Raw genomic sequence first — 14,170 nt, 5'->3', positions numbered from 1 at the left:
TTATTGGATTTTTCAGTGTTCAGTGAGTTACTCTTCACCTTTATTCCAGCTTCCAGACACGCCTCCAAAGTTCAGTCTTAGAAGCTGGTTGATCATTTTCTGAAGTAATCAAACACATTCAGTGGTGTTGAGGTCTGGACTCTGGTGTGGTCAGTCCATTGTTCAGCTTCTTTGTTTGATGTGTCCGTCTCCTTTTCTCAGTGAGGTTCTTCTTGATCAGCTACACATCCTTTCAGACCCACAGCGCTGAGTCGTCTTCTCACAGTGGAAGGATGGACAGAAACACCTGTGGATGTTTTCAGATCTGAAGCAGCTTGATTTTCTCCTCTCTCTCAGAGATGAAAGCTTTAAGTGCTGTTTATCTGATGGGGGCAGTTTTGGTGTCTACCAGCTCTTCCAGGTGGTTGTTAGGAGCCAGACTTTCTCTATTGCTTTTAATGTTTTTGAACTGTATTTTCCTTTCTCCTTCCTTATGCAGGTCAATAGTCTTATATCTGATCTCCTCAGAAACATCTGTAAAGAGTCATAATTCTTAGTTAATGGCCATTGTGCCTGAAAGATTCTTTTGATGTTATGGAGAGATAGTAATGTATCAGTGTCATTTAAGGGTTAATCATATGGCATCTGAAAGGAACACTAGTGTCACTGCTGGACTGCGAATAGTCCACCAACCAAAAATATCCAGCCAACAGTGTCCTGTGGGCAGCGTCCTGTGACCACTGATGAAGGACTAGAGGATGACCAGCACAAACTGTGCAGCAGCAGATGAGCTATCGTCTCTGACTTTACATCTACAAGGTGGACTGACAAGGTAGGAGTGTCTAATAGAGTGGACAGTGAGTGGACACAGTGTTTAAAAACTCCAGCAGCACTGCTGTGTTTGATCCACCTGTACCAGCACAACACAAATAGGACCTGCTCTGTGAGGGTCCATGGGGGTCCTGACCACTAAAGAACAGGCAAACAAAGTATGCAGAGAAACAGATGGACTACAGTCTGTAACTGTAGAACTACAAAGTGCTCCTATATGGTCAGTGGAGCTCATGAAATGGACAATGAGTGTAGAAACGAGGGCGTATGTCTTGTTTGTGTACATTGGAAGCGCCTGACACACTTGTTGACTGCGGAGAATACAAGGGCTTTTTTTTGCGATTTCAAAATAAGAGTCTGGGTTACGTCACTTTAAACTGAATGTATAGCTGACATTTCTAGGCTTGAGCACCGTGCAGAAGTACATTAGTCTGTGGTCGAGTTTCCATAATATTAAGTAAGATTTGAAGCCAGTAATTTAAGCAGTGGTCTGTTTTTTTTTTAAGTGGGAGGTTTGTGTGCGCAGTGACAGAGAGAGTCATTCATTTAGAGCAGATAAGGTTCTAGCCTGTTGGTCTTAGTCCATTTAGTCCAAAGTCTTCGTACAGTGAGGCTGGAAAAGCGAGAGGAGGACAGAGCTGTGGAGTTTGCTCGGGTGAGTTTTTAGCTTATGCAACGTTGAAACTTTAATTCATTCATTAATACATTCATTCTGATTCATTTCGAACAGTTCGGACTGTTCGGTTCACCGCGCTGAACCGAGTTACGGTGATTTGTTGTGCATTACAGCGCACAAAACCAAGAAATCCAGTTTATTTCTATGAGCCTTATTATTCTGCCTATGGAGGCTGTTCGCGCGCACACATGGGTCATTTACATAACAGAGTCAACACGCTTAAAAGATGGTTCTTCAAGGGTTCTTCAGTAAAGGAAAAGGTTCTATATAGAACCACAAACACAAAGAACAATCTTCATGCATAAATCGTTCTTTGCATGGTGAAATGGTTCCTCAGGTCGATGGAGAATGTGTTATATATGGTTCTGTATAGCACCAAAAAGGGTTCTGCACTCCTAAAAAAGATGGTTCTTTAGTAAAGGCAATGGTTCTGTTGGTACAAGCTTGACATCATTAAGTATAGCAGAACCCTTTTAGTGCCGTATAGAACCTTTCATACAGCACTAAAAGGGTTCTGCTATAGTTAAAATGTCAAGCTTGAACCCTTTTTATAGAACCATATACAACACATTCTCCATCAATCTGAAGATCCATTTCACCATGTAAACCCTGGTTCTAGAAGGTTCTTTAGTAAAGGCAATGGTTCTATTGTTACAAGCTTGACATCTTAACTAGCGCAACCTTCTTTGTGTTATATGGAACCTTTTTCAAAAAGGTTCTCTATAGCACTAAAAGGGTTCTGCTATAGTTAAGATGTCAAGCTTGCAACAGTAGAAAAGCCCTTTTTAGAGAACCATATAGAACACACTCTCCATTAATCTGAAGAACACTTTCACCATGCAAAGAACCATTTAAGCATGAGAAATGGTCCCTTGAGTGTTCATGATTCTTTACAGAACCACTGTCTTTACTAAAGAACTATATATTTTAAGAGTGCCGAACGCTTTTTGGTGCCGTAGAGAACCATATACAACACATTCTCCGTCAGCGTGAAGAACCACTTCACCATGCAAAGAACAATTTAAGCATGAAGATGGTTCTTTGAGTGTTCGTGGTTCTATATACAACCATAGCCTTTGCTAAAGAACCCTTGAAGAACCATCTTTTTTAGGAGTGCAGAACCCTTTTTGGTGCTATACAGAACCTTATATAACACATTCTCCATCGATCTGAAGAACCATTTCACCATGCAAAGAACGATTTATGCATGAAGATGGTTCTTTGTGTTCATGGTTCTATATAGAACCTTTGCTTTTACTAAAGAACCCTTGACGAAGCTTTTCTAGTGCTATATTGAACCATATACAACACCTTTTCCATAAACCTGAAGAACCATTTTATTATGCAAAGAACCTTGTAAGCATACAGATGGTTCTTTGAGTGTTCATGGTTCTATACAGAACCACTGTCTTTACTAAAGAACGCTTGAAGGACTATCATTTTTAAGAGAACCCTTTTTGGTGCTGTACAGCACCATATACAACACGTTCTCCATCAGCATGAAGAACTATTTCACCATGCAATGAACCATTTAAGCATGAAGAAGGTTCTTTGAGTGCTCATGGTTCTACATACAACCTTTTCCTTTACTAAAGAACCCTGGAAGAATCATTTTTAAGAGTGAAGAACCTTTTTTGGTGCTGTAGAGCACCATATACAACACATTCTCCATCAGCTAAAGAACCATTTAAGCATGCAGATGGTTCATTGAGTGTTCATGGTTCTACATACAACCATTTCCTTTACTAAAGAACCCTTGAAGGACTATCGTTTTTAAGAGTGCAGAACCCTTTTTGGTGCTGTAGAGCACCATATACAATACATTGTCCATCAGCATGAAGAACTATTTCACCATGCGAAGAACCATGTAAGCATGCAAGTTGTCCATTGAGCGTTCATTGTTCTATACAGAACGACTGTATTTACTAAAGAACCCTTGAACAATCATTTTTTAAGAGTGCAGAACCTTATACAACACATTCTCCATCAGCATGAAGAACCACTTCACCATGCAAAGAACCTTTTAGCATGCAGATGGTTCTTTGAGTGTTAATGGTTCTATACAGAACCACTGTCTTTACTAAAGAACCCTTGAAGGACCATCATTTTTGAGAGTGCAGAACCCATTTTGGTACTGTAGAGAACCATATACAATACATTGTCCATCAGCATGAAGAACTATTTCACCATGCGAAGAACCATGTAAGCATGCAAGTTGTCCATTGAGTGTTCATTGTTCTATACAGAATGATTGTATTTACTAAAGAACCCTTGAAGAACCATCTTTTTTAGGTGTGAAGTGTTAAATGACCACCATAACCAGTGGCTCTGTTTTGGCTTCAGAATAGACGTTTGCTAAAGCAGCTTTAATACAGTAACAGGATCCACAGGAACCTGTATGAACTCCGTTCACCTGGTCTGTCTTACGTAAGCTCGTATGAATAGTCGGCTCTTGATCATTTGGTCTAAATTACAGGCTGTTTGTTCCATTTCAGTCTCCTCAATGGCTTCAGCTTGGCAGAGAATTGAGTCCATGCACCAGTGGATTCTGGACAATGGAGGTACGGACCGGTTATTCACGTCAAAATGAATAACGTTTTCTTTTCTTCTGCGCTCGACACTTCATCAGAGCTGTAAAACATCAGACCTGACTCAATGTCAGGTTGACACACACTACTGATGTTCTTTATAATCTACAGTGACCCCAAAAATATTTGGACTCTTTAACCAATTAACCATTTGTAAACATTTTACTTCTTAAAATGTTGAACAAAACGATAAAATTCACTTTTAGCAACTTTAGGCTGAGGTGTGGAAAGAGCCTGGAGAAGAACACAGAACCTAAGGGTTCTGTAAAGCACAGAGGTGAGCTCATCAGAGTGAGCAAAGCATACTTTGCCAAAAAAGGACTCTAAATAATAATAAATAATAAATGCCACATAGTTTTACATTTTACTTTCCAACACAATGATCTTAATACAGTTTTAAGTACAGTACAAATGTTCCAATACTGTTTGGGGCCAATGTATAGTATTATATGTGGGATAAGCAGTTGATTTAAAGAGGAACTCCACTGGTTTTTCTAAATTCATAATTCAGTGTTTGAGATGTAAACAGAGTGATTCAGAGTGGTTTGGTGTGAAATGGTTCAGATGTCTTTACAGTGGTGGTGATAGGAACCAGGGGTCGCCATGACTACAACACAAATATAACCATTTTATTTACTATCCAAAACCACCAGTGAACCTACACGAGTCTTCTGAGTTTATATGGAATGTTGATGATGGGAAAATAGTGGAAAAATCGGAAAAAATAAGTTTTGTTTTGGGACTATTTGGCCTGCATGTATCCCTCCACCATGAATGTGTTTGAAAAAATATGATTTAGGCCAAAATCTTCTCAGAAATATCATAAAAACAGTGTCTCAGACATCAGGCAGTGGATTCATATCCATCTTATGTAATAACTTTCTGAGGGAGCTTTTAGAGGTGGACGTCTGGTTCCTATCACCACCACTGTGAACTATTCTTGCTCTTACTTAAGAGTCAGAAGAGTAAGATTCTCTAGAACAGAGCATTTCACACCAAACCACTCTGAAAGACTCTGTTTACATCTTAACCATTTAGTCACGCAGTTTTTTGGAAGATCTGTAGATTTAAGGAGTGATATGACAAAAATATAACATCAAGTGTTCAGTTTTTTTGAGGTTTGAAAACTTGAAATGGTGGAATTAGGACTGGATATCAAAACATTTTTTACTGACCGAATTACTTTAATCCTACCAAGTATTGTAAAATACCGTCACCCAATAGCTATGTAGTCGGTCTTATCAGCATCCGTGAGCCAATAAGCATGCTTCTTTGAATATTTAGGCTGCTGATTGGCTGTCTAACTTACATTCTGTATGCATCTTAATAATGTAAGCGCTTCTTAGTTAGATACATTAAAGATTAGTCTGCAGTCCATTTCTGTTAGTAAGTTTAATCACTTCTAGCAACACACACTCATTTCTGCTTTAAGCCACGCCCACTTTCGGTCTGTCATTTAAAAGAAGGAATCAAAAACAGTTTCGTTCAGGAATGTGTTTTGTAATCAAGACACCTCTGAGTGAAACACACCAGCAAATCAGTAGTGCCACATATTTTAAAAAACAGCTGTAAAAAATAGATACTTTTATTTTTTAATTCAATTTGCCTAAATAAACTAAATAAACTAAAGCTAATATAATATAAAAATAATCATATAAAAGTCAAAGTCAGGAATTTTTCACACCACATCATACATCTTTACGATGATCTCAAAATCAACTTCATACTGATGAAGATGTGATGACAGTAGTAGATCATTCATTCACATCTTCAGAAGACGCTCCTTCACCAAGTTTAGACTGAGTTCTCTTTCAATCATTAGATTCGTCCGGTTGCGGAAGGAGGCCGAAGCACAACCCACGCTACAAAATGTTCTTCCTCACATTGCATTCAGTTACACATTGTCTGCAAACTTACATAGTGTAGCTTTAAGGAAAAAAGTCAAATGAAAAAATCATATAAATTAATAAAATATGGTAATGTGTAATACAGGGTGATTCAAAAAGATTCATCCAATTTCAAAGCGCCATATTTTTACAACCGTGAGGCGTCTAGGAACCAATCACATACCAATTGCAAGAGGGGGTCATAGAGTTTCTGACTGTCAGTGGAGGATGGCTCCCTTCGGTCTGAGAGGAGATGAGACCCCTGAGCAGAAAGCGTTCTGCGTTCTCCACTTCAATAAGAGTGAATCCGTCATAACTGTGCAGGGTGATTTTTGTGGGCAGTGAAGCTCCAGCAGCTCAGAGCGTTCGTCGTTGGTTCCACAACACTGGATGATCTCCGAAATCGCACTGAAAGAGCCGTGAGTGCAGCAACACCCGACATGCTCAATCCAGTATGGGATGAGTTTGACTATGGTGTTGATGTTGTCTGTACAGCTGGAGGAGGTTCATACTGAGACCTTGTACAATTACATAATAAACTTTATGCTCATTTAAACCATTTACAGTTTACTGCATTGTTCTGTAATGACTTACAGTGAAATTAATCATTTTGAAATCGGATTAATCTTTTTGAATCACACTGCACATTCAGTTGTTCATTATTCCTGAAGTTTTCTGTGATGATCCCGAAGATAAACTCAGAAAACTGTGTTGTAACATTATTTATCACAATAATGATAGCATATCATCATATCGCTCACCTCTTAAGTTGAATCAGTGCTGATTACCTGTTATACCTATTTAAGTTCTCTGCTCTCTGATTCGCTCTCCTTTCTCTGCTGTGCTCTCAGATAAGCGGACTGACCCCTGGCTCCTCGTGTACTCCCCTGTGCCTGTACTTTGTATTTTCCTCTGCTATCTTGGTGTCATTTGGATCGGCCCTAAACTCATGAAGAACAGGGAGCCGGTGGACCTCAGAGTCGTCCTGATAGTTTATAACTTCGCCATGGTTTGCTTATCTGTCTACATGTTCCATGAGGTGAAGAGTTCTGTGTTCTCTTTATTATTTGTTTATTCTGATCTGTATGAGTGCTATGAGGCTAATCTGTCTATTTCAGCCTCCTCTTCTACTCTCGTTATTACACTAAATGTCCAAAAGTTTGCAGACATCAGCTCCTCCAGCGCTTCTTCTGTAATGAAGGGTGTTAATAGTGAGTTTGTCCTCCTTTTCTGCAGTAACAGCCTCTACTCTTCTGGGAAGGCTTTACACTAGATGTTGGAACATTTCTGTGAGGATTTGATTAAGCATTAGTGAGGTCAGGTACTGATGTTGGATGGTCAGTTCTGGATCACTCCAACTCATCCCAAAGGTATTGGATGGAGCTCCATCACTCCAGAGAACACAGTTCCACTGCTCCACAGCCCACCGCTGAGGGGCTTTATGCCCCTCTAGCCCATGCTTATCATTGGGCTTGGTGACCGTAGGCTCATGTGTTGCTGCTCCAGAGCAACCCATTCCATTTTTCAGTGCTTTTCTATGGAGATGATACAATCTGTGTGCGCAGTTGAACAATGGGTGCACGCTTAAGTAGCTGAATTCAGTCATTCTAAACTGTCTGGATACATTTGGACAGATAATGTGTTGTTTACCTTTTTAGAATGTATATCTTTCATAAAGATTCTGAGAGTGACAGTAAGAGGAAGTGAAAATGATTAAAATAGTACTACACTATCTGAAATGCTTGAAATGTAATCGCTAACCTGTGATTTAGCTATTTATCATAATAAATTGCTTCTTAGACTTTTTCTTTATCATAAGAACTTGTTTATTTTTTGTTGTTCAGTTTTTAGTGACGTCCTGGCTGTCAAACTACAGCTACCTCTGTCAGCCTGTTGACTACAGCACCAGCCCGCTGGCTATGAGGGTAATCACCGCTTTCAAATACTGTACCGTCAAAAATACACAGTGCAGAGACCACCCTTTCGAGTATGTTTGTTTCCAGTCAAAATGGCCATTAAGTAAAGGTTTTTTTTCCCAGCATCAGAAAAAAACAAAACAATGTAGATAGATCACTTTATTAATCCCAGAGGGGAAAGTCGTCTATTACAGCAGCACAAAGTACAGTAAAGAGCAAATTGACCACATGTGTTGATGTACACTATTATAAGGATGCATAAGTAGAAAAAAGTATATATAAAAAAAAGATATATGTAAAAAAATATACGAATACAACCAAAAAAAATAATCTGCAGTACAAAAATAAAGTAAAATCGCATGAATATTATGCAGGTGACAACGCAGTGGTGCATGTCACGTCCAGTGAATGAACCGAGTTACTAAACACTGTAAACAATAATGTGTTAATAGTTGACCAATATGCCTGGTTGTATAAACACAACTGGTGTATTTAACATTTTCAAAGAAATCCTCAACTCCAAAGTTCAGTCTGACAGTTTGGTTGCATTTTCTGCAGCAGTCCCACTTACAGTGTTTGTGTGAATGTTAGTGTCAGTGATCCGTTTGGGAGCAGCTGTTGTTGGGAGGACACAGTGGTTTCAAGATTGAAAGGATGGAAGAGTTAAACGTGGCAGAAGGTGCAGAAAAGTAAATAGTGGACAATTTAAATACTGATTGATCTGATAATATACATAGTGTTGGAGACTTTAGTGTCATTTTAGTGTCATTAAATATGATTCCTGCTTTTTTTTCTGACACTGAAAAATAAAAAACTTGTACTTGTTGGCGGTTTGGCTGGAAATTCATTTTTAATTACGGAACTGAATCACGTGGAAAGGTGTGGTGTTACTGCTGCTTCCTCCTCCAGAATCAGTTTGGGCTAAACTAACATCTCACAACAGGAGTGTAGAGTTAAACTGGTCAGTTCTGCAGATGTGTTCTTGTCAGGTGTGTCTGTTTTCACTCTCAGATGGCCAGTGTGTGCTGGTGGTTCTTCTTCTCCAAGGTCATCGAGCTCAGTGACACAGTAAGTAATTAAACCACATGAGAACATAAACGAGGGTGAAATATGGCAAAAATCCAACACTTTTCACATCATTCATCATCTAAACCACTTATCCTCCTGGGTACGGGAGCCTATCCCAACACGCATTGGGCAGAAGGCAGGACAGCCCTGGACAGACACACACATTCACAACTGGGGGCAGTTTAGCATCTCTAATCTACTGTGGGAAGAAACCCACACAGACACGGGGAGAACATGCAGACTCCACACAGAAAGGGGAATCGAACCCAGACCCTTCTTGCTGTGAGGCAACAGCGCCACCCACTGCACCACCTTTTCATAGAACGTTTAATGTAAACATAAATAATTTTAAAAGGACCAGGAGGAAAAATCAGACAGCTGGTAAAAATAAAGTAGTAAAGTAAGATGATGGTGTAATGAGCTGACATCCAATCAGCTTCTCACTATTATGCAGTTACTGTTGTTTACAGACGATTAATTCTAGAATGTTCCACCGTTCACTTTCTTTTCCTGATCGACAGTGTTCTTTCCACCCACATTGATCTAGAATCTTCTCCCCTCGTTCAAGCTGTTCCATAATGTTCTCCCCCCATTCACAATGTTCTAGAATGTTCCCATACATCGACACTGTGGAATGTTGTCCCTATTCACACTGTCCAATTATGTTCTCCCAATTTACAATGTTCTAGAATGTTCACCCCCTTTCACACTGGTCTAGAATGTTTCTGCATTGCCACAGTTCTTGAATGTTCTCCCCAGTCATACTTTTCTAGAATGTTCTCCCTCATTCACACTGCTCTAAAATGTTCTTCCTCATTCACACTACTCTAGAATATTCTCCTCTATTGATGTTGTTCTAGAATGTTCTCCCTATTCACACTGTCCAATTATTGTATTCTCTCAATTCACAATGTTCTAGAATGTTCTCCCCCTTTCACACTGGCCTAGAATGTTTCTGCATTGCCACAGTTCTCGAATGCTTTCCTTATTCATACTTTTCTAGAATGTTCTCCCCCTATTCACACCATTTTAGAATGTTCTCGTCCATTCACACTGCTCTAGAATGTAGAATGTTCTCCCTCATTCACACTGCTCTAGAATGTAGAATGTTCTCCCTCATTCACACTGCTCTAGAATGTAGAATGTTCTCCCTCATTCACACTGCTCTAGAATGTAGAATGTTCTCCCTCATTCACACTGCTCTAGAATGTAGATTGTTCTCCCTCATTCACACTGTTCTAGAATGTTCTGCCCCATTTGAACTGTTCTAGAATGTTTCACCCCATTCAGTGTTCTGGAATGTTCTCCCTCATTCACACTGTTCTTGAATGCTCTCATCTATCCACATTGTTCTAGAATGTTCAGCTCTGTTGCCACTGTTCTAGATTGCTCCACTCCTCAGTAGCTCTGATTCATTTGTCTTGCTTTGCTGTTTTCAGTAGCTGCTCTTTCACTGATTCTCTAGAAATGTATTATATTGTGACTGCATTGTAAAGTGTTTATAAACTATACTGTAATAAACGCCGTTTTTCCTTTTTTCTTTGTTTTGCTCTTCAGGTCTTTTTCATTTTACGGAAAAAGAACAGCCAGCTGACCTTCCTGCACGTGTACCACCACGGCACTATGATCTTCAACTGGTGGGCCGGAGTCAAATACGTAGCGGGGGGCCAGTGTATGAGTTCTCACGTTCTTGCTTGTGTTGAATTTATCAGGCGAAACAGTCTGTTCTTGTGTATGAATGACCTGTGACCAGTATGTGACCACCTTCCGTTTTGCAGCGTTCTTCATCGGCCTGCTGAACACGTTCGTTCACATTGTGATGTATTCGTATTATGGGCTGGCGGCTCTGGGGCCTCATATGCAGAAGTACCTGTGGTGGAAGCGCTACCTCACCTCCCTGCAGCTGGTAAACACTCACAGATTAACGCTCTCATTCCTCCGTGAGCTTCATCAGCTTTGGGAACAGAGATTTGCTTATGATCGCTGTCCATAGAAAAGAGGGCAAAAATGTTCTTACGTTAATTTATGTTAATGTAAAAAGATTTTTTTCCAAGCCATTTTAGAGCATTTCTGTTGATCCATTCATTGTGAAATTTTCACATAACATTAAGGGCAGCTGTCGCGTTCAAATGATGCAGAAAAAAAAATAGATACTTATTTTACATTTTTGTTTTTTTGGACAGCATTGTTATGCAGAACATGACTTAGAGTTGATCAAGAGGTGCAAGTCAGCATTATTAATGACAACAAAACATGCTGCAATTCTGAACGTGATTCTCACTCCACACCACTTCTGTGTTTGTAGAATGAGTAGATATTTTATAACGATGTGAATTTGAATCAAAATATACTGTTGTGTGTCGTCTTGTTTGGCAGATGTTTCACATTTTTGACATTTAGTCATTTTTTGACTTTAACCCTTGTGTGGTGTTGATGTGTTTGTTACTCAGTGGTCTGCTGGACCCACATTATTGTTTTTTTAAATCAATACAGTCATAACAATTTATGTAAAAATACCAGATGTTTAAAATATCACAAGTGTCCAGTGTAGGATTCTCCTTTAGCAGCTGTAGCCAGTCAGCAGCCTGTCCATGCTGTCCACCCTCACACACACACACACACACACACACACATATACAAACACATACACACACAGACACACACACACTAACAGCAGGCCATGCAGGAGGAGAACAGAGTGAAGGACACAGCACCTCCACACTTTTACTCCCCGCAGGTTCACCCAACACCACATGTGTAATATAAATGTGTGGGGGGTGAACAGAGTGAAGACACTGAAAATGGGTTATTTTATATGTTCTTTACAGAAAATGAAAAGGACAAGAATCTGAGGTTGAAATAATAATAAATCGCATCATTTTTTCTTTTGGTAAACATTAAAAATGGGTCCCACAGACCTGAACACCACACAAAGGGTTAATGCAAACAGAATAAGTTAGAACTGCAGGCTTGAACCTGCAGAATGTAAAATAATTTATTAATATTTTTATGCATTTGACTATTGACTATTATTATGCAATTGACTCTGCAGGTAACCGTGTAAGTGTATCTAAATATTTATGTAAGAATAGCAGAATGATAGCAAAAAAGCTCTAAGGGTTAAACAGCGGATTGTGGGATTATATCTACAGTAGATTTACAGATTAAGTTGATGTGTCTTCTTCTTGTTAGACTCACAAGTTAAATCCTTACCATGAAACATAAAGTGGGAAAGGGCTCATTTCATCACAGCGTAATGGATGCACACCTTCTCTTCAGCTTCTCATTCTAAAGGTGCCTCGTCCTTCTTCTTTCAGCTTCAGTTCGTCCTCCTGACCACACACACCGGCTACAACCTGTTCACAGAGTGCGATTTCCCCGACTCCATGAACGCGGTGGTGTTTGCCTACTGCGTCAGCCTCATCCTGCTCTTCAGCAACTTCTACTACCAGAGCTACATCCGCAGGAAGAGCAAGCGCTCCTAACAGAGCGGGACCCGTCCCAAACTGACCAATGCACACTCGAGCAAACGTCCTTTCACAGCAACGATGGCCAAAGAATTGCATCAGAGGTGCCACAGTTAAAGTGATAGTTCAGTGAAAAATCATAGGCCCCCCCACCACCCCCCACTGCCCCCCCCCCACACACACACACACACATCCCCCCATCAACACCACAGACAGACTCAAAAAGAAGGTCCGGCTTGATGTTCAGGTCTCAAATGTAAAATCAGCATCGTACTGATGAAGAAGTGATGACAGTAGTAGATAATTCACATCCTCAGACGCTCCTTCACCCAGTTTAGACTGAGCTCTCTTTGAATTCTCTTTCAGTCGTCAGATTCATCCGCTCGGGGAAGGGGGCCGAAGCACAACCCATGTTACAAAGTGTTCTTCCACACATTGAGTGCAATTACGCCTTTCCACCAGAGAGGTCTCCAAATCCCCAAAACGTACATAGTGCAGCTTTAAGTTTAAGAGCATCATTTTTTACAGTGTACATGCAACAAACTTACTGACTGAAGTTCTCCCTGAACACTCACATTAACCGTCTTATGATTCACATGAGAGTCAGGTTTGTTCCCTTTACTGAATGTAAATCTGCCTTCATGGCAAACACTTATCCATTTACCTGGACCACCAGCCTGACCATTACTGACCATTACTGAAATTAAATCTTGCAGACACACATGGGTTAATAAATAGATACCAAGCATGAGCTCATATCAGCTAAACGGAGCTCATTCAGTTTTGCATTCCTGCCCCATGAAGTCTGTACTGAGTTTGCATATGGGTCATTCTACAGAAACGTCCACTTTTCTATCTGTCCATAGGAGTCACTGGTGTTACCGATTCTCATTGGTGTTACACATAAGAAAGGAACACCAGAGACATTTTTAATGAACAATGCATTTTACAAAATGGCTGCTACAGAGCATCAAACCACATGTTGTCAATCATGGAATATCCACTAAAATATGGAATTTAATTCATTTGTGTTCTGTTTTTTCACAAATACCTCAGAATAAAGTCGGTCACACCAGTGACTTCAGCTAAAAGCTTCATATGAAATCATGAGCTAAATGAGAAAATCTCTGATAACTGAAAGACACAGTGGATTCACCATGTGCTTTTCTTCATAGATCCTCAGAAAACAGGTAAAAGGAGGTCGAGTGATGTCATCAGTGTGACTTTTATTTTAAAATAAGAGATTCTTTGTTATGCAGTAACACAACTTTCATTATATATTTTATAATATTTGTTTTCTTTGTCATTTAAATCATATATTCCATAGTCATGTATAGATTATTGTAGTTAAAATTGCAGAAAAACGTGTTTTCTTTCTTCAAAATATGGCCTCAGCCTTTATACATGACTGTGAGGACGAGCTCTTCTGTGGTGCTTGGCGTTCTAGATAATTGATTTAAAAACCAATGTTGCTAAATTGAGGCTCAAGAAGATGTAATTGTTCAAATAACATTGTTTTATTTTAAAATATAAATAAATTGTAACCCTAATATGTTTTTTAAGTGTAATATATCTGTAAACACTAGGGACACAGAAATGGACGTTTCTGTAAAATGACTCATGTGTTTCAGGCATCACTCAGAGCTACAGCAAACCAAAGACTTCATCTTGTAAGCTGCACAGTTTTGATGCTCATTTGACACTTCAGACCTCAGAGTGCAATTTGTAAACTTTTTAGAATATTTTTAATGCTTGAATA

General features: G+C 39.5%; 1 protein-coding gene across 1 annotated transcript; it reads left to right on the top strand.

The window, feature by feature from the left end:
* The first annotated feature begins 1,187 nt into the window (after positions 1 to 1,187).
* elovl8b (ELOVL fatty acid elongase 8b) lies at positions 1,188 to 12,574 on the top strand. The gene is made up of 8 exons (XM_036579574.1): positions 1,188 to 1,465; positions 3,982 to 4,047; positions 6,812 to 6,999; positions 7,805 to 7,885; positions 8,888 to 8,944; positions 10,502 to 10,616; positions 10,723 to 10,850; positions 12,262 to 12,574. The coding sequence occupies exons 2-8, from the start codon at positions 3,990 to 3,992 to the stop codon at positions 12,427 to 12,429; spliced, it is 795 nt and encodes a 264-aa protein (XP_036435467.1). The 5' UTR covers positions 1,188 to 1,465; positions 3,982 to 3,989; the 3' UTR covers positions 12,430 to 12,574.
* Positions 12,575 to 14,170: the final 1,596 nt, after the last annotated feature.

The sequence above is a fragment of the Colossoma macropomum genome, unplaced genomic scaffold, assembly GCF_904425465.1.
Source record: "Colossoma macropomum unplaced genomic scaffold, Colossoma_macropomum, whole genome shotgun sequence".
Lineage (NCBI taxonomy): Eukaryota > Metazoa > Chordata > Actinopteri > Characiformes > Serrasalmidae > Colossoma > Colossoma macropomum.
This window is presented reverse-complemented; position numbering and strand designations above follow the sequence as displayed.

Excerpts from the sequence above, each read along its gene's own strand:
- elovl8b (XM_036579574.1), top strand. The coding sequence starts at position 3,990 with ATGGCTTCAGCTTGGCAGAGAATTGAGTCCATGCACCAGTGGATTCTG. Across the intron at positions 4,048-6,811 it reads GTGGATTCTGGACAATGGAG|ATAAGCGGACTGACCCCTGG; the intron begins GTACGGACCGGT and ends CTGTGCTCTCAG. Across the intron at positions 10,851-12,261 it reads ACCTCACCTCCCTGCAGCTG|CTTCAGTTCGTCCTCCTGAC; the intron begins GTAAACACTCAC and ends TTCTTCTTTCAG.